Below are 18,650 nucleotides of genomic sequence, written 5' to 3' on the forward strand. Positions count from 1 at the left end.
ATAATCATTTAATTTGTAATGCGGATTCATTTTTCATGTTTTGCTGTATTAGGTTCCATCTAATGTTTGTCTTTACAGCGGGGCGTATTCAATGGTCATTCGCAATCTTTCCATCTCTTCACTCGGCCTTCGGTCCTTGAATGAGATCAGCAGTGGATTGGTGCTTGTAGAGAGAAACCCTAATCTCTGCTTCTTGGATACTGTCCCTTGGCCAAAACTATTTAGAAATTCCAGACAAACTATTCTAAATACAAGCAACAAACCCCAGGCAGAGTGTGGTAAGTCGTCATACTCTAACATTTATGAATGGACCAGTAATTCTACTTTTACAGCAATTTTATTTCACTATCATTCATATGGGATACATTGGGGAATAGAGGTCATCCGAGACAGGCACATAACATTTCTTCAACCAGGGTGTGCTGGCTCCTCCCCCCTACTTCCCCTTACTAGCCAGTTTTAGAAAATGGGCCCTCGGGAGAGGATGCACATTGCTGGAGCTCCAGAGAGTTTTTCTTCAATTTATTTTAATTTATTATTTTGGGGTCGCTGTTTGGGCTACACAGCTTCCCTGCTTCGAGGGAAGCTGGGGGAAGGGACAGCTACTGGCCTCTTAAGGTACCGAACTGATCCCTGCTGCAGTTCCACTGACCTGAGAGGGTGCTTGTTCTATCAGGCATTGCGCTGCAGCGTGCACACCCCTGGCTGGCTCAGCCTGAAGCCGTCAAGTGGTAAATGTTACTCGGGGTCCCCACAGTGGGGTACCCCATTTCATGTGCGGCAAGATGGCGGCGGCAGTGTCCCTGCACAGGATGCCAGGGCTGCCACTGGACCACCAGGGCATGTTCCAATTCTGTTGTTAACCCTTTGTTTAACACAGGCGCCAGTCTATACATCAGTATAGCCTAGGCGCCATTAGATGGGCGGGGCTTAGCTCAGAGCGGGACCAAAGCCTCTAAGCATGCCTATACACTGCTTTCTGCTTCTTCTCATGCTGTGTGCGCCATTACAGCAGCAGAAAATCACTCATCAGCGGTGCAGGCTTGGGAGAGAGAGATTCTGACAGCAGAGACAGCAAGTATAGCGCTGTACAGAGCTTCTGTGTACCTAACAGCCACTTGTGTGCATATATATACCGTTTTTTCTGCGAATCGGGCTGTTTTCACTCCTTGCAGTGAATTTTTTTCACTGAAAATATGATTCACCCTATTCAATGTTCACTGTTTGCCGAAAGCGAACAGTGAATGCCGGCCAGTTCTCCGTTTCATGCTCGTTGCAATTCGCTGTTGTATTTCAATGGGGTTTTAACTGGGATTCGCCGAGAGTGTATTTAGTGCTAGGATGGCGAATTGCTTTCTCCCTGATTTTTGCCATGATTCACCATTTTGCATTCAACATCTTTTTAAGGTGAAATGGAAAGTGATCTTTTAAAATAAAGGGTTTTTTTTTTTGGTGTAAAAAATAATAAAAATTTTTTTCTGTGAAGGGGCATGCTATTTTTATTCATGTGCTTGAAGCATATGAATATATATTTAAATTTTATTTAATTATTTTAAACATTTTTTTTTTTTAAACTTTCACCAGCAGGGGGCCGGGAGCCTGGAGCCGCTCATTAGATATTCATATATTCACTTCACTCTGGTCCCGGCTTGTTACGTGTGGGACCAGAGGAGCGGCTCCCTACTCCTGCCCCGTGCCAGCATTCCCCTGGGGGCAGCCTCTGCTGTCTGTGCCCCGGGAGCCCTCCCTCACAAATTCTGGGGCAGGCAGGAAGGCTTACATCTCCCTGCCTGCTTCCGTCCCCTGGCTCCCTGCGGCTTAAAGTTCGCCAGCAGGGGCAGCGAGCCCCTGCTGCATTGAATAGGGTGACAGGGAGGGCTGGCAGCGAATGCTGCAGCCCTTCGGAACCCTGTGAATGTGCAGCGAATCCTATACAGGATTCGCTGCACATGGAGAATACAAACATTGAATATTACCCATAGAATCTGATTGGTTACTAAGGGCAACATCCCATCTTCAATAGATCTCCCATCTTAGTAACTTTACCCCATAGGTTTTTAATATTGTTGCATCTCATAGGGTTTGTGCAAAGACCTAACTGTTTCCCTGTACTTTTTAGAGCAAGAGGGACAAGTGTGTTTTCGCCTGTGTGCCAATGCAGAGTGCTGGGGCTTTGCTCCATCCCAGTGTGTCCTATGTGAGGGCCTGCTACGCGGCCATGACTGTGTGGACTCTTGCAATGTTGAGGAAGGGTGAGTGTTTAGTCAGAAATAATATGATACTGAAATCAAAGTTACCATATTATTTAACATATCAATTATTTGTGTTTATGCAGTGAGCCCAGGGAAGTTGTTAATGGAAGCCAGTGTATAACATGCCACCCCGAGTGCATGCCACAGAATGCATCTAAGACATGCAATGGATCGGTGGGTGCATTTTACTATGTACAAAAATTTGGTATATTTCCTTGTGTTGGACTCTTTTGGAGATTATACCAAAGTTTATTTTTCATACAGAATGCAGATCAGTGCGTTGCTTGTGCCCATTACAAGGATGGAGGCACCTGTGTTAATCAATGCCCGAGCGGGAAAAAAGTGGACTCCTTTGTGCCCATTTGGAAATATGCTGATAAAGAGGGGACCTGCCAGCTGTGTCCTGTAAACTGCTCCCATTCGTAAGTAAAGCCGTGCCTGACATTGCCCTCCCCCACTTTCACCCTGAAAATATTGTTTTAGACCACAAAATAACTTTATTGTATAGAAATGACGGGTGCGCTAAGAAGATATATTTGTTTCACTTACAAAGTAACTTGTATTTCATGGTAATATTTTATATTCTGTAAAGTGACCATTTATGTATCATAGAGAAGCTCAAAACTATGGCATTACCTCATCTCAGTGAAAGAGCCCCCTGCTGGTGAATAATGCTACTGGTGCTAATATATGTCTGCCATGCACCTTCACAGAGCAAGTCTAGGAGACTCTGTATTCTGACTGCATAAAGTGGAAATATGTTTTGGCATGTCACACATCCGCTTCCTTTTGTGTCACAGGTGCGATAAGCAAGATGAGAAAGGATGTCCTATCATTGTAAACAACAGGTCAGTGTCAGTGATTCTTTTGGAACTACATGTGTTCGAATAAGCAGTCATTCATTTATTGGTACATACTGAGCTTTCACTTACAGTCTGGTATCTTGTATCTCCTCCCTTTGCAGCCATACCTACATGATAGTAGCAGTGGTGGGCAGCATTTTTCTCACGATAACAGTTGTAACCATCATTGTGTTGATTGTCAAGCGCAGAAAGCATATGAAAAAGAAACACACCTTACGGCGCATCCTTCAGGAAAATGAGGTGTGAGGGGGTCAGGGTTTACTGTATTATTTAAAGCAGAAAAGTCTTCTACGATGCCTTTACAACTTTTGTACTGGTTTTGTAGCTGGTGGAACCCTTAACGCCAAGTGGAGCCATACCTAACCAGGCACAGATGAGAATCCTCAAGGAGACAGAGCTGAAGAAGATGAAGATATTAGGATCTGGTGCATTTGGCACAGTGTTTAAGGTATTGTCATCATTCTCCTATTGATTATATACACTATACTTATTATTGAGTCATAATAATTCTCCTTTGTAGTCTCCCCTGGCAATAGACAAAGGTATGAGGGCTCAAATATGCTTGATGCCAGAAAATGCCAATATTAAATTTTTTAGACAAATCCGTGGTTGGTGGGGTTTTTCTGTTACAAAAACATTAAATATATTGTATATTAACAATATCAAACTACAGTAACTAGACACCCCCTACATACATTGAGACATATTATCTTGCTTGAGTGTATTGGCCATTGTCCTTTTGTTGTTTTTCAATCAGTCTTCTAAATTTTAGGGCATCTGGATTCCAGATGGTGAGAATGTAAAAATTCAAGTAGCCATCAAGGTGTTGCGAGAGAACACATCACCTAAAGCCAACAAAGAAATCTTGGATGTAAGTATTATTAGATACAGATAGTCGTCCTCTGTACGGCTAGTATATATGATTGAATTATCTGCTAGGAGAAAAAGGGCTACCAAGTATCTCTTTGATCTTGCCCTAGTTCTATGGGAATCGGTACATCTGTCAGAATGAACTTAGGTCTACAGTCATTAGGTCGACCCCACTAGGTCGACTGGCAGGAAGGTCGACCTGACTTAAGGTCGACATGTGCCAAGGTCGACATGACTTAAGGTCGAATTTGCATAAAGGTCGACATGAGGAAGGTCGACTGGTCATAAGGTCGACATGGGTTTTTCACAGTTTTTTATCCGAATGTCGACACAGTCGACATGGACACAGTTGGCAATGAGAATCGGACCCTCGCATCGCTCGATTCGCTTGCAATGCTTCGGGCACGGTGGCTCGCTTCACTCGCCACAGCTTTAATAACCTCCTCCACGCCCTAGTGGATGGTAGGGCATGAAATACCGACTGTCGGCACATGTCGGCTCAAAAAACAGTTAAAAACCCCATGTCGACCTTATGACCAGTCGACCTTCCTCATGTCGACCTTTATGCAAATTCGACCTTAAGTCATGTCGACCTTAAGTCAGGTCGACCTTCCTGCCAGTCGACCTAGTGGGGTCGACCTAATGACTGTAGACCTAAGTTCATTCTAATAGATGACCGCATCCCGTTCTATGGCACATCTATGATGGTTAGGTCTGTTTGCTGTCTCCTTAGTAAGTAAGCAGTATTCTAGCATGTGCTAACGCTTATTACAGAACTACAAATGGAAACTCCACCTTCCTGTAAATCTGTATTGTAAATGTGACTATTTTTGCACCAGGCCTCATTTAAAGGAGCAAACGCATGTACAAGGCAAGCGCATGTACAAGGCAGGTATAAAACACTAAACGTGGTAACCATGCTCCACAGCAGTGATGGGGAACCTTCGGCCCTCCGGCCATTCTAAAACTTGCAGGGCATGCTGGGATGTGTAGTTCAACAACAGCTGGAGGGCCAAAGGTTCCCCATCCCTGCTCAACAGGGATGCTGCAGGTTTGCCTGCACCCAAATAACAAGACTTCCATATGCAGATTTTGATTTGTTAAATGGACATCATATACAGAGATTGAAATACTTCCACCTCAGATGGTGTTACTGATTATTGGAGGAGGTGTAGATCTTTGGAGCTCCACAGTATCTCAGAAGGTGTACCCAGTGGCGGAACAATAGCCCCGCAGACCCTGCGGTGGCGGGGAGGCGCTGTGTAAGTGTGGGTGCCGGGGGTCTGCGGGGTTATTGTAATGCCGCTGCCACCTTTCCCGGGACCTCACCTGCCACGTCTGTGGCCAGAGCCCGGGACCCGCAGAAGATTTGTCTGCGGTCCCGGCTCCCCTGTCCCCTCCTGGCTTCTGCTTCTAATCTAAACGGACCAGCACAAAATGTCTGCCCCCATGCAGCAGAACACTGTCTGCTGTATGGGGGGGAGACATTTTGTGATGGTCCGTTTTCATTTTCATAAGAGGCTGGAGCCAGGAGCGGACAGGGGAGCCGGGCAACACAGACAAGGTACGGGAACCTGCTACAGCGGCTTTTTTGAGGGGTAAGGCGGGGGGGGGGGGGGGGGGGGGGGGGGAACTTTTAGTTACACCACTGGGTGTACCAGCATTAACACTGGGGTACATCAAACATATTAGCACTCCCCTTTCCTCACACAATTTACCTTGATAATGTCTGATTTATACTATGAGAGAAAGGCCAATAAAATGTTTTTACATTTTTATTAATATTCGTTTAAAATCAGCTAAAAGAATGTGCAAAAGATTGTTGATTAGCTTTATAGTCTTATTTCCATTATACTGTATCACACTTGTTCTTTTGTTTACTTTCTAATGAAAGCTATAAAAATGACAAATCCTATGCACCTGCCCATGAAGACTGACAAGCAAAAATAATAGCATACTAGCATTTGTGACTTGCTTGTCTATTTTCTAGCTTCATAAATAAAGCCCTACATACATTTCCATATGAAGGATATTTTGAATATTGCACAGATATCTGTGAACAGAATCTGTCATTTTGCTTACAACAAAATGACCATTTGTTACAGGAAGCATACGTCATGGCAGGGGTGGCAAGCCCTTATGTGTGCCGATTGCTGGGGATCTGCCTTACGTCCACAGTACAACTGGTTACACAGCTTATGCCTTATGGCTGTCTACTAGAATATGTGCGAGAAAATAAGGATCGCATTGCATCCAGAGACCTTCTCAACTGGTGTGTGCAAATTGCCAAGGTATGTCACACATCTAATACAGCGCAAATAAATGAAGAACACTTATTTATCAGGACTGTAACTAGGGGCGTGTGAGCAGTGGTGTTGCACAGAGCATAACCGTCACTGCCCCACAGTGGTGCAGTTGGGGTGCCAGAATCATTGCTACATTGCCACAGCTCTAGATGTGCATAGAGCAGTCTATGAAGTCCCCTGGCGCATCCTGGAAATGCAATGTGCAGCAATGTTCTTCCCGGCAGCTGGAGGCCTAACACCCTGGCATAACATCATGTGATCAAGAAATGTGGCCAACACAGGAAGCCATAAAGTCCTGTTACTGCGCTGCTTTTATATTTAGCCATCTGATTATCTCATGCATGACTGAACATTCAGCGATAAGTGGATATCTGTATGTATTTTACCTGCGGATCCACTTAATTTACCTCTTGTCTGAATGGAGCCCAATAAAAAAAGTATTTTCATCATTTCTAATAACAAATAATAAAATTATATATGTTTGGTATATTGTTTAGGATGGTGTTCTATAAACTTTGCTGCAAATAATGCATTTTTTCTGCGGGTGTCCTGGTCGGCTGCTCTCTCACAGTCTTCATTCTTTGCTGCATGGACATCTGAAATATATTCATTAGTGGCAGATTTATACAATGGGGGAAATTTACTAAAGGAAATTTGTAAAAAATAGGTGTATTTGTATCCAGAAATACACTTATTTTTGACATTTACTATCCCGAAAATACGGCAATTCGTATTCGTATTTCTGGATACAAATACACCTATTTTTTTTTACAAATTTCCTTTAGTAAATTTCCCCCAATGACTGTGCAAAATGATAGAAACCCACCAGGCAGTTATGTTAGAGATCACTCCATCATTTGTACTCATGGTTGGCATGTGTATGTTAATCACAGGGTATGACCTATCTAGAGGATGTCCGCCTGGTGCACAGAGATTTGGCAGCAAGGAATGTGTTAGTGAAAAACCCAACACATGTAAAAATCACAGACTTTGGCCTCGCACGATTACTGGATGTGGATGAAACGGAGTACCATGCAGACGGCGGGAAGGTAAGATACCAGGAGGAGTCACATAGCTCATAGTACAGTAGGCAAATGCTATCCCTGAGCTGCAGTGACAAAGCCATGCACAATAATTATTAGACGTTGGACCAGATGCACTAAGCATTAAAAGGGATAAAGTGGAGAGTGATAAACAACCAGCCAATCAGCTCATAACTGTCATTTTTTAAACACAGCCTGTAACATGGCAGAGGGCATATAACCTCTAAACAGATCATTTATACTAGTGCCTGATATTATAATCATATATTGACAGAACCATAAGCAAAATATTTTAAGCAATTGATTTATTTAAATATATGCACTAAAAAGTTATTGACAGAACCAAACAAGTATGAAAGTACATAATGTTCTCTTTAAAGGATTAACAGCATGAATGAAATAATTAATAGCCCAAATGGCAATGAGAGCACTTATCAGGGTCAAGGGATATCGGCACGCCACAAAGTGACCCTATGAAATCTGTGTCACTGAGATGAGGAATGAAAGTTGGTATGATTCAATCTCAAGGTGGAGTATCTGTGGGCCTGTGGCTGTGATGGAAAATGGATGTCAGAATGTCTCAATTCAATCACCTTATACACCGGTAGCTTTGTCCTGTCGTGTGCTATAATGCATACCTACCTGAAATCTACAGTTAATCGAACTTGTAACATCATTGAAATATGTCTTAATGTCTCCATGATCTAATGACAATGCTGCATTCTTACAAACAAAGACTACTTTTATTGTACATCACCATGGGCGTGTTGTCCCTAAAGGAATAGTTGCAGAAAGTAGAGCACAAGTAGTCCAATGATTTATATATCGCTGCTCACAATCATAATATGCTAATAACACCTGTCCTCTAGGTTCCCATTAAATGGATGGCTTTGGAATCTATTCTGCATAGGAAATTCACACATCAGAGTGATGTATGGAGTTACGGTGAGCAGCTTCATCTGTGAAGACATTGTCAGAAACTTTGCCCTGAACGTCGCCAGGACCTTACATTTATTTTGCATTTTAGGGGTTACTGTGTGGGAGCTTATGACCTTTGGGGCAAAACCATATGATGGGATCCCAGCTCGTGAGATTCCAGACCTGTTGGAGAAAGGAGAGAGACTCCCACAGCCACCCGTGTGTACCATAGACGTGTATATGATCATGGTAAAATGTAAGTTGTGGTAACTTGAAGCTTGCAGTGATTGCAGTATGACAAAACTGTCTACACACTTTCCCATGTTGAATGTTATTGTAGTAATAAGCCTAAGTGCAAAAGCTTTATAATGTGTCTGTCTGTAGCACAGCTTATAATGGCCTCACCCAAACACAAAATCCATTTACACATACACTATTAACTTTCATACTAAAAAAACTCACCAGGCCAAGGGCCTATGTATTAACAATCTCAGCACTGCTGCAAGTATTATGTTTTATGTATTATGTTTAGCATCACAACAGTTATTGTCGCTTTCACTGAATATATCCCCGATATGTACTTATCCCTGATATGTAGCTTATCCCTGATATGTACTTATCCCGGATATGTAGCTTATCTCTTATATGTAGCTTAATTGCCGTAACAGCGGTAGTGACAACCATGGCTGCCAGGGGGGGCAGGTACTCAGTTCTAATCTATGCAATAATTAGGCAGGATTCATACTGAGATAGTGATAACTATGTTAGACTTTTGTATTATGCCAGTGCCTAAATGTCTATGTGCTTGGCTGTATGTATATGAAAATGTACTGCTTGAACAGTTTGTGTGTCACATATGTTCTGGCCACAGTGCAAGGGCGTAACTGCCATAGGTGCAGTGGGTGCAGCTGCTATGGGGCCCAGAGCTTAGAAGGGCCAACTTGGCCTGTCAAAGTATCATGTGCTGTATACATTTTTCAGCATTAGGTGAAAAATCGGGGCCCTTACAAACTTTTGCTATGGGGCCCACATCTATGTAGTTACACCACTGCCACAGTGTGTGAGGTGTGATGTATGTGGGCAGAAACATATACACTTGCACTACACTACCAACCTATATAAAATGGACACTCGCACGACACTGCTGGCATGCACACTACTCTGACAGTTATAATAACTGATACACACACTACATTGCCAATTTTTTTTACAGAACTGTTTGCTTACTTAGTTCCTCCTTCGTTAATCTTAGCTACCTCATTGGTGACAGCAGCTGCTGCCACTCATGGGTGCATAAGACCTGGCTGTGTTTCCAACAGTGGCCATCTTACTTAAGAAAGACACCAGGTTAAGACACTATGCTGGCAGGTAACCAAAAGATCATCAAGAAAATGGAGGTTCACTTAATATACTGCAGCTAATTATCATACCGAATAACTGTGGTTCTCAAACTTTTTTTATGCTGTGACACACTGTATAGTGACTGAATATTTAAGAGATATAGGGCCAGATTCTCTAAGCTTCAAAAGTGATAAAATGGAGAGTGATAAACAGCCAGCCAATCAGCTCCTACCTGCCATGTCACAGACTTTGTTTGAAAAATGTCAGACAGGAGCTGATTGGCTGGCTGTTTATCACTCTCTATTTTATCACTTTTGAAGCTTAGAGAATCTGGCCCATAAACATTTCTTAAGAAAACAATCCAATTTATGACAGAGCAGGTTAGCATTTGCATGCAAGGGGATGTGTTACACATCCACTAGCATGCAGCCACACGAGTGAGAAATTATTCGATGGTCACTCACCATCAAGATGATTTTTCACCAGTTTGCAAATAAGTCAGTCTAGACTGACTTAATTTCCAACAGAGATGGCCAAACTCGGGGCGGACGCTAACGTCATGTGACATCAGCCGCCCACCCTGAGCAGGGATTGACACACTTGCGTTTACAGGGAATGCCGGGGGGGGGGGGGGGCGAATATGTACCTGGCCGACCAGGTCCGAATCCCCCCCCCCCCACCCCCCAAGTTTCATACAAATACACCATTAAAAAGAAAAGATAATAATGATTTATTTAATGAGTGTTATTGCTTTAGCTCTTTTCTTGCATCACTTATAAAACCACCAGCTTTTTATGACTATATCATAATTAATTCTGGACATTTATATGATGATCTACAGTACACAACTCTTACTGAACAGTTCCATCTGATATCTGTCCTCTTCCTCAACAGGCTGGATGATAGACTCAGAATGCCGGCCCAAATTCCGTGAGCTGGTCACCGAGTTTTCCCGAATGGCTCGTGATCCAAAGCGTTTCGTGGTCATTGAGGTACAAAAACAGGGACATGCTTGACCTGACATTTTTACATATAGTAAACGCTATTGCAAGTGTTCTGTTTACACTATAAGTTCAATACAGGTTGCGTATCCCGTATCCAAAATGCTCGGGACCAGGAGAATTTTGGATAACAGATTATTCCGTATTTTGGAATATTTTAATATTTCAATGATGTATTTTGAAGTATCTTGCATTTATGCTGTATAAACACATCAACCACATAAAATATATACCAAATATATTTTATTTGTTCAAAAAAACAAGGTTTCAAAACATGAAACCAAATTTGTGTACTCTCTCAGATATTGAATTTGAATGTTAAGCAATCATTTTCTTGTACATATATAGTGGCAGTTACATATCATGTCCGCAGTAGTGCCGTTACAAATGTCACCAGTGAGTTTTTAGCACAAATTTTTTTTTGTCACTTTCTGGAGTGTATGGTTTTTGGAATAATTTGGATAACGGATATTCGGATACGAGATACTCAACCTGTACTCAGTCCTGTTAAATTGCAGCACATTTCTGGACACATTTGTGTAATCTACTAACCCTTTTAATCTCTCATGTCTTCCAGGATGAAGAGCTAATGGCCCAGGCCAGCCCGTTGACCACCCAGTTTTATAGTGCTCTGTTGCAGGACATAAGCGTTGAAGGCTTAGTGGATGCTGAGGAGTATCTGGTTCCCCACCAGGGATTTTTTGGCTCTGAGGATCCTACAACGGAACACCGAAGTAGAATATCATCCACACAAGTAAGGGAACAGTTCTTAGTCAGCCAATATTATTGTACTTCTCTACTGTATGCATATACTGACCATGTAACCCATAGTCAGTATAGAACAGAATCAGTCACCAGTCATAGCCCTTATAATCTATATGTATAGAAACTCATTGTTCACTAACAGAACTATGGTTTATCCATGAATCTCCTTCCCTTTTCTCACCAGAGTGATGCTGAGACACAGATAGACCAAGTGTTGATGGAAAGACTAGATCCGGTGGCACCACTGCTGTCTCGCACAATGTCAAATGAGTCATCTGCCAGTGGCTCTGATGATCTTAGTGAGGGTGACTATGTATTCGAACCGCCACACCCCAAAGAGAACAGTCTCCTGCGTAGGTACTGTGAGGACCCCACACAGCTTGGGGAAAACACGACAGATGGAAGGGGGCTTGAAACTGATGGCTGTGCATCACCAGGATCCCTGGCATACCCACCAGGTACTACAGGATGACTGTGTGTATGCGTGTCAGAATTATTCATGATCTCTATGCACTGAAATTAGCATGGCTTTGATGAAGGTTACAGCAGTTTATACAGAACTGTAATGTTTATTCTTAGAAAACAAAACTGTGTAAGTTTTATTTTAAACATACTAAGGATTAAAATTTAGAGTTAAAAAATTAATCCATACTATTACTCCGCTGCCTCTGTATTGTGAGATGCGAGAAGGTAACTAACATTAGGATAGTTCAAGCTCAAAACCGGCAACTGTTCTCATCAACTTCAAGCACAACTATGTCTCTAGAAAGTATTGTAGTAATAATTGGACATATGTACAGTATAAGGTGCTTGGTTGGTTTGCATCTCCATGCCCTTACTGTAGTTAACTTACCAGCTGGGTACGGACATCAGTAAGTGCATACACAGTTGCTGATGCCGGCAGACAAAGCGTATCGTAAAGGATCCGCTTGCTTGTCTGTACATTCACAGATGGCGGAGGGGGTCTTTAAGAAAGAGTATGCATCATCCATTGGTCAGATGCACTGGGCGATATAATGAATGATATCTCTCAGTATCAAGTTGTGCACATGTGCAATACAACATATTTTCCATAAAGGCCCATACACACTGGGCGATTTTGAGCTGAAAGCAGCTCAGTTTTGTCATTTTAACCACTGCCCAGTGTGTATGCACTTTAAGTCATGTTTTTATCTAGTGCAAAAACTAAAGTGGCCCTACAGTTTCAATTGACTTATGTTTAATAACTTGCATTACATTCAATACGTTTGTGGGTAGCCAAGTCTGAATGAGGTGACCCTCTGCACTGCTACTCTGTGTATGTGGGTGTTTCAGAACAAAACTAAACTCTAGTACGCCTATTACAACAAGCCATACAGTATATAGTAATTTTTACAATTGACACAAATAATATAAAATGAAGAGGATGTTAATGACAATGGGGAAAGGGGGGGGGGGGGGGTGTAATAAAGTGAAGAGAAAATACCAACCAATCAGCTTCTGTCATTTTACAAAATACAGAAAAGTAAGTGTATTCCAATCTTCGCTCAGAGCAACCTGTTAGCCCCTGTCAAATAAAGGGGTACACACCTTAACCCCATACACGAACAGTACTTCCCTTGTATGTTAAGTGGAGGATTTCTCCTATTTAATTTCAGAGGACGAGATTACATATAAAAAGAGAAAAGCATCTCCTTGTGTAATACATTTTTTTGTTATCATATGCAATATTTTCTATTATCAAATGGGGTATTTGAGACCCAAATTGTATATATTTGTCAGGATGTCCTCTTATCCTTTCACTCATAATATATTTCGATCACATTGATCATAAAAATGATGTCACCATCACCAGAGATAGAGAATTAAATCTGGGATTGTCCCCTTTCTCATGCACTCAGTGTAGTATGAATAAACCAGAATCCTCCATTTAAAGTACAAGGGAAGTACTGTTAATGTATTCAGCAGCGTAATCTGTAAATGTTTTAATTATTCTGTCATTTCACAGTCTGCTTAAACAAAAATGAGTCAGAAGCTGATTGGTTGTCCCCCATAGTCTAAAAACAAATAGAAAGCTTCACATGTTGCTAAGGGCTCATTTTTTGTTTCCTATCAAGCAGAATACGTGAACCAAAGAGAACCAAACAGAAGTCGCTCACCTGTAAAGACACCAAGAACATCGGTGTCCACTCTAGAGAGGCAAAAGGGACAGCTGTGCCGGAATGGCTTGGTCAGAGAGCCAAGAAGCCCAGTAGCAATGGCTGCTGTGGAAAATCCAGACTATCTTCCTCCACCGAGACTACACTCAGTAAACTCTTTTCCCCAAGCCTTTGATAATCCTTATTACTTTAATCATGAACTGAATGCAGCCGGGGCGGAACCGAACCCTGGAATGAACGGATTTACTACTCCAACTGCAGAAAACCCAGAGTACTTAGGACTAGATGGGGCAATGATAAGGCCTCGGGATGTGACTGTGTAAAGGCACTGGGACTGAGTAACTCGATATAGGCAGCTGTTTTTGAAGGCGGCATCACGAAAAGGGAAAAACATATGAATTATTGACTCCAAAACAACCTCTTTTGCTCATCACAATCATTGCTGCCAGACACATTCAATTGACCAATCAGAAACCAACCTAGTTGTGGTTGGTAAACTTTTGGACAGATAAGGAAGCCTAGTCCTGAAATCTACATGGATATAACCTGTGTAACACAGGATATAAGATGAGTCTTTTTATTGGGTTCTAATACAGTACATAATCATACATCCTATAAATTGCCCACTGAATCTAGTTCTCTGGACATTGAGCAGGTGTTATATCTTGGGTTGCATTGGGAGTCTAGTGCACACCAGAAATACGACCAGGCCAATTTTAAACCAAGCATGGCTTTTAAAATCAAAATGAAATACTCACTATAAAAATTGCATATGTACAGTAAGATCATACATGAAATGTAACAAGCATACCTACTACATTTCCTTTAGATAAAACAATATAGCTTATGTTTTTTTCACACTGAAGTATTGATAAAGAATCTAAAATCTCCGTTACTTACTTACGGCTTCTCCATCTTGTAAAAAGTTAGACCAAGGAAGGCTTAAACTCCAGGTGTAAGATATATATACATTTATGTACAATAGTGTTGTGAATGGCTTTCCTTTGGAAACCATTTGCCAACAAACTAATGAAGTTAAAAAATATATTCAGTGTTATCTGTAATTTCTGGGGAGTGTGTAAAAAATTATGTGAAATAAGGGTCTCAGTTCTGCTGTTAGGGAGCTCCAATACAGTTTTACTATGGTTCAAACCTGAACTGCCCTAATACTATTACAGCTGGAGATAAAGGTTCTCCAATTAACAGTTCTATTACTGTAAAACAAGTAGTTATTTTTTAAATTGAGGGGATGCTGAGGTAACTTCATTGTCATGCTTTTATGTTTGAGTGATTAGGAGGTATCATATTCACATACGCAGCCCATGCATATCTTCTTCCACCTTGACCAGATGTCCTTACTACCAGTGTGGAAGAAATCCAATAGGTCAGGAGAATGTAACCTATTTAGACAACAGGAAACAGATGCATTGCTATGAAACACATTGTAAGTGGATGGCTTGTTTGCTGAACCTATATATTTACCGAGAACCAGTAACTAGTTTCTTGCGAACTGAATAAACATGAGGTCTGCCTCCAATGTGAGATAGCATGCCTCAGTGATGTGACCGGCTCCTAGTGAATTTATAGACTGCAGTCTAACACATACTGGTTCACCCCACAAAAGACCGGGCTCCACTGCTGGGATGCGGTTGGCAGGTCAAAAGGACATCGGCCGACACATGAAAAGATTGACATACAGTTGGAGCTCTTGTCAACTTTGTTCCTTAGGTCGTGGCTCACCATGGCCATCCTATTGTTCTCACCAGTAATACAATACACAGAACAATACGGTAGGGGATTATCATAGTAATCCTATTACTCACTTAATCCAATTAACAGGATAAATGAGGAGGGCTCCATCTGTACCTTAGGGTGACATGGGAAGGGTCACATGAGTTTTTTGCATTTTTTCCCCAAAACTGGTGGTTTTTCATACTTTACTATCCATGTGGAAATAGAGTTAGATTATAATAGTGTCCGAAGCATGACCGCCACAGGGAGCCATGCGAGGGGAATCGGTCCATGCTAACATATGTCAACATAGACAGATGCTTGTGTCAACCTTTCAATCTAAGGCATGTCAATCTTTTAATGTCGACTTATGGACCAATAGTGGTCGACCTATTGACTGTCCACCTTCTTACTGTCGAACCTACGACCCATGCATCTCAATGCCTGCAGGCCAAAAATGTATTGTAGCACTTCTAGGCTTGACATAACATCCCTATGATCCAGGATAACTATGATTTACACAAGTTCTGTGGTGGCTAAATACAAGCCTGCTTTTTTCCTGGTTTTAATGCGCCACAGAACCTGTGTAAATCACAGGTCTCCCAACAAATGGATATTATGGCAAGCCTACCATTTGGCAAACTGATTTTGGTAAAGAGGATTGCTCATTACCTCACAGTACAGTCACTGCATCCTTACAGTAAGCATGAAAAGTCTGTCATTAATATCTTTGACCTTACCCAAGCCAATCGCAAATCGCACTGGTTTGGCCCACTGGCTGCACAAGTAGCCAACAGTCACTTTTACCCACAACTGCAGTAACTGGCACCACAAGAGAATTTCCTGGTACTTTCTGTAAAGTTTAAGTATTTGAAGTTTTTGTTTTGGTTTTGTATTAAGTTTGTAAATTTCAGATTTTGTATTTAGAAAATGTTTTATAAGTACAGTATGAATTTCCAGAAAAGTTTGTTTTCTCATGACAGCACATTTTTTAATTTTTGTTTCACGGTGGGGGACTGTAAGAGTAAATCTAATACTGTTTTTTTTTGTATTATTGACATTTTTAAACACTAAAGACTCTTAAAAAAGGAACAAAAGTTTTCATATATTTTAATATATTACAGTACTGTAGCCATTTGAACTGTATATTATATGCTTAGTTTCATTTCATCCCACTAGTTTATGGGCTCAATTCAATCAGCCGTAGGGGGGGCGGCACCTCAGCTCATCCCCTCCATGTCTGATCCTCCCAGACTAGCGGTTGTTTTGTACACAGCCCTAAAGGTGCCCATACACGCACCAATTACCCGGTACTTTTTGTGCTAAAATAGCATCGTTGTGCATGCGATGCAATGCTATTTTAGCACAAAAAGTAAAGAGTAATTGGTACGTGTATGGGCACCTTTAGCTAAACTATAAATAGAGATTTGTTTTAGTCTTTCCAGGTAAGTTTTGTGATGTAGGCCATGCACCATTTTAGTCGCTCTTCTTTGTACAGTCTCTAATGTATTTATATTCTTCTGGAGATATGGCCTTCAGAACTGAACACAATACTCTAGGTGAGGTCGTACCAATGACCTATACAGTGGCATTATTACTTCTTTCTGCTGCTTCCCCTCCCTATGCAACTGGTATGTGGGCCCTGGGTCGACAATGTCTAGGTTGACCACTAATGGTCCACAGTGACTAGTTTGACACCTTGAAATGAAATACCATAGGTTGGCATTGACAGAAGGTAGACACAGCTTAAGATCGACATGTGCATGGTCAACATCCACAATTTTTTTTTTTTAGTGTAGACCGACTTGGTTCATACTATACTATCCAAGTGGGCATAGAGTGAGAATATAATAGTGTGCCGAGCACAATGAGGCACCGTGCCTGCAGCATAGCGAGCCATTCGAGGCGACGGGGTACACTTATAAGTGTCCATGTTGACATAGACACACAAAAAAGAGTGAAAAATGCATATTGGCCTTGTGGGTGTCGAACATGCCCATGTCAACTGTAAGTTTGTGTCAACCTTCTGTCAATGTTGACCATTTTAAGGTGCCTACCTAGTCTATGTCAACCACTAGTAGTCGACCTAGTGACTGGCGACCTAGACATTGTCTGCCAGGGGTGGCCAAACCAGTCCTCGAGATCTACCAACCGTCTGCGTTTTCCAAATCACCTAACTGGTGTACAGCTGCAGTCAATACTAACAGTCACATGTTCAAACATGCTGCATTCATTCCTACTATAGATCCACAGGTTGCTTGGTAAACATGCACCGTTGGTAGATCTTGAGGACAGGTTTGGCCATCCCTGTCTAATACTGTAACCATGCAACAAAGCATCTGACTTGACTTCCTCATTTAGGGCCTTATTCTAGTTCACTCTCTTACAATATCCTTCTTAGATGTACAAAACCATGTGCGCTGCAGGGGTGCAGATGTTACTTGTGCAGAGAGAAGTAGATTTGGGTGGGGTTTTACTTCAAAGTGAGATCTATATTGCAGTGTAAAAATAAAGCAGCCAGTATTTACCCTGCACAGAAACTAAATAACTCACCCAAATCTAATTCTCTCTGCACATTTTACATCTGCCCCCCTTCAGTGCACATGGTTTTGTCCATCTAAGAAGGATTTTGTCAGAAATAGTGAACTAGAATAAGGCCCTTAGTGACACCTAGATGCCTTTCCTTATCAGTAGTTTCCAATATAGTGCCATAAATACTATAGTTAGCCTTTGTATTTATGGGACCCAAGTTCATGATTTAGCATTTTATTGGCATTAAACTGTAGTTGCCATGCTCTTGACCATTCCTCTAATCTACCTAGATCCTCAACCACTGTTAAATCACTCCTTGTGTGTCTACCCTGTTGCATACCTTTGTGGCATCGGCAATAGGCATACTTCCTCTTCAATACCATTTGCAATGTCAGCAATAAAGATTAAAAAAAAAAAATCACTGGCCCAAGTACAGATCCCTCGGGGTACTTCACTCATAACATTACCCTTCTGTGACTGCACTCTATTTACTACAACTTTTTTTTTCTAACCTGCAACCAAGATCTTATCCATTCAGTGTAATGATAACTATTTTAATTTTCCCCAATAATTATTGATTTAAAAGGTATAGTCACTTTTGAACAACCCTACTCAATATTAACTCTTCTATTTAAACCATTCTGATTTCCTTATCCAATCGCTTGAACAGAGGAGCTAATTCAGGATGGCAAACTAAAGTACAGAAAACGCTTTTCGATGTGTTCTGTGCACGCCACATTCAGGAAAAGGACCACAGTCTAAGTGCTGGTGGGGGGGACGTGGTCCAGGCAACGCACGTGTGTCCGGACCATTTGCAGGTGGATATTGCTTAGTCTGCTCATATTGCATGGCAGATTTGTTTAAAAACACAGAGCGTATAGTGCAAAACA

The 18,650-nt window shown here is 41.6% G+C and overlaps 1 protein-coding gene across 2 annotated transcripts in view; it reads left to right on the top strand.

Moving 5' to 3' along the window:
• ERBB2 (erb-b2 receptor tyrosine kinase 2) overlaps nt 1-16,325 on the top strand; it is a 111,689-nt gene extending 95,364 nt beyond the window's left edge. Inside the window, exons 12-27 of one of the 2 annotated variants that reach the window (XM_083147198.1) lie at nt 79-278; nt 2,120-2,252; nt 2,336-2,426; nt 2,517-2,674; nt 3,053-3,100; nt 3,217-3,355; nt 3,441-3,563; nt 3,888-3,986; nt 6,091-6,276; nt 7,185-7,340; nt 8,204-8,279; nt 8,362-8,508; nt 10,488-10,585; nt 11,172-11,348; nt 11,544-11,817; nt 13,456-16,325. In XM_083147198.1, coding sequence (XP_083003324.1) covers nt 79-278; nt 2,120-2,252; nt 2,336-2,426; nt 2,517-2,674; nt 3,053-3,100; nt 3,217-3,355; nt 3,441-3,563; nt 3,888-3,986; nt 6,091-6,276; nt 7,185-7,340; nt 8,204-8,279; nt 8,362-8,508; nt 10,488-10,585; nt 11,172-11,348; nt 11,544-11,817; nt 13,456-13,820 — 2,470 coding nt within the window. In that variant the 3' untranslated portion in view covers nt 13,821-16,325. The remainder of the gene's footprint in view (nt 1-78; nt 279-2,119; nt 2,253-2,335; nt 2,427-2,516; nt 2,675-3,052; nt 3,101-3,216; nt 3,356-3,440; nt 3,564-3,887; nt 3,987-6,090; nt 6,277-7,184; nt 7,341-8,203; nt 8,280-8,361; nt 8,509-10,487; nt 10,586-11,171; nt 11,349-11,543; nt 11,818-13,455) is intronic. The other variant, XM_083147199.1, reaches the window with a different exon arrangement.
• Nucleotides 16,326-18,650: the final 2,325 nt, after the last annotated feature.

The sequence above is a fragment of the Crinia signifera genome, chromosome 6 (genome assembly GCF_055691185.1).
Source record: "Crinia signifera chromosome 6, ASM5569118v1, whole genome shotgun sequence".
NCBI lineage: Eukaryota > Metazoa > Chordata > Amphibia > Anura > Myobatrachidae > Crinia > Crinia signifera.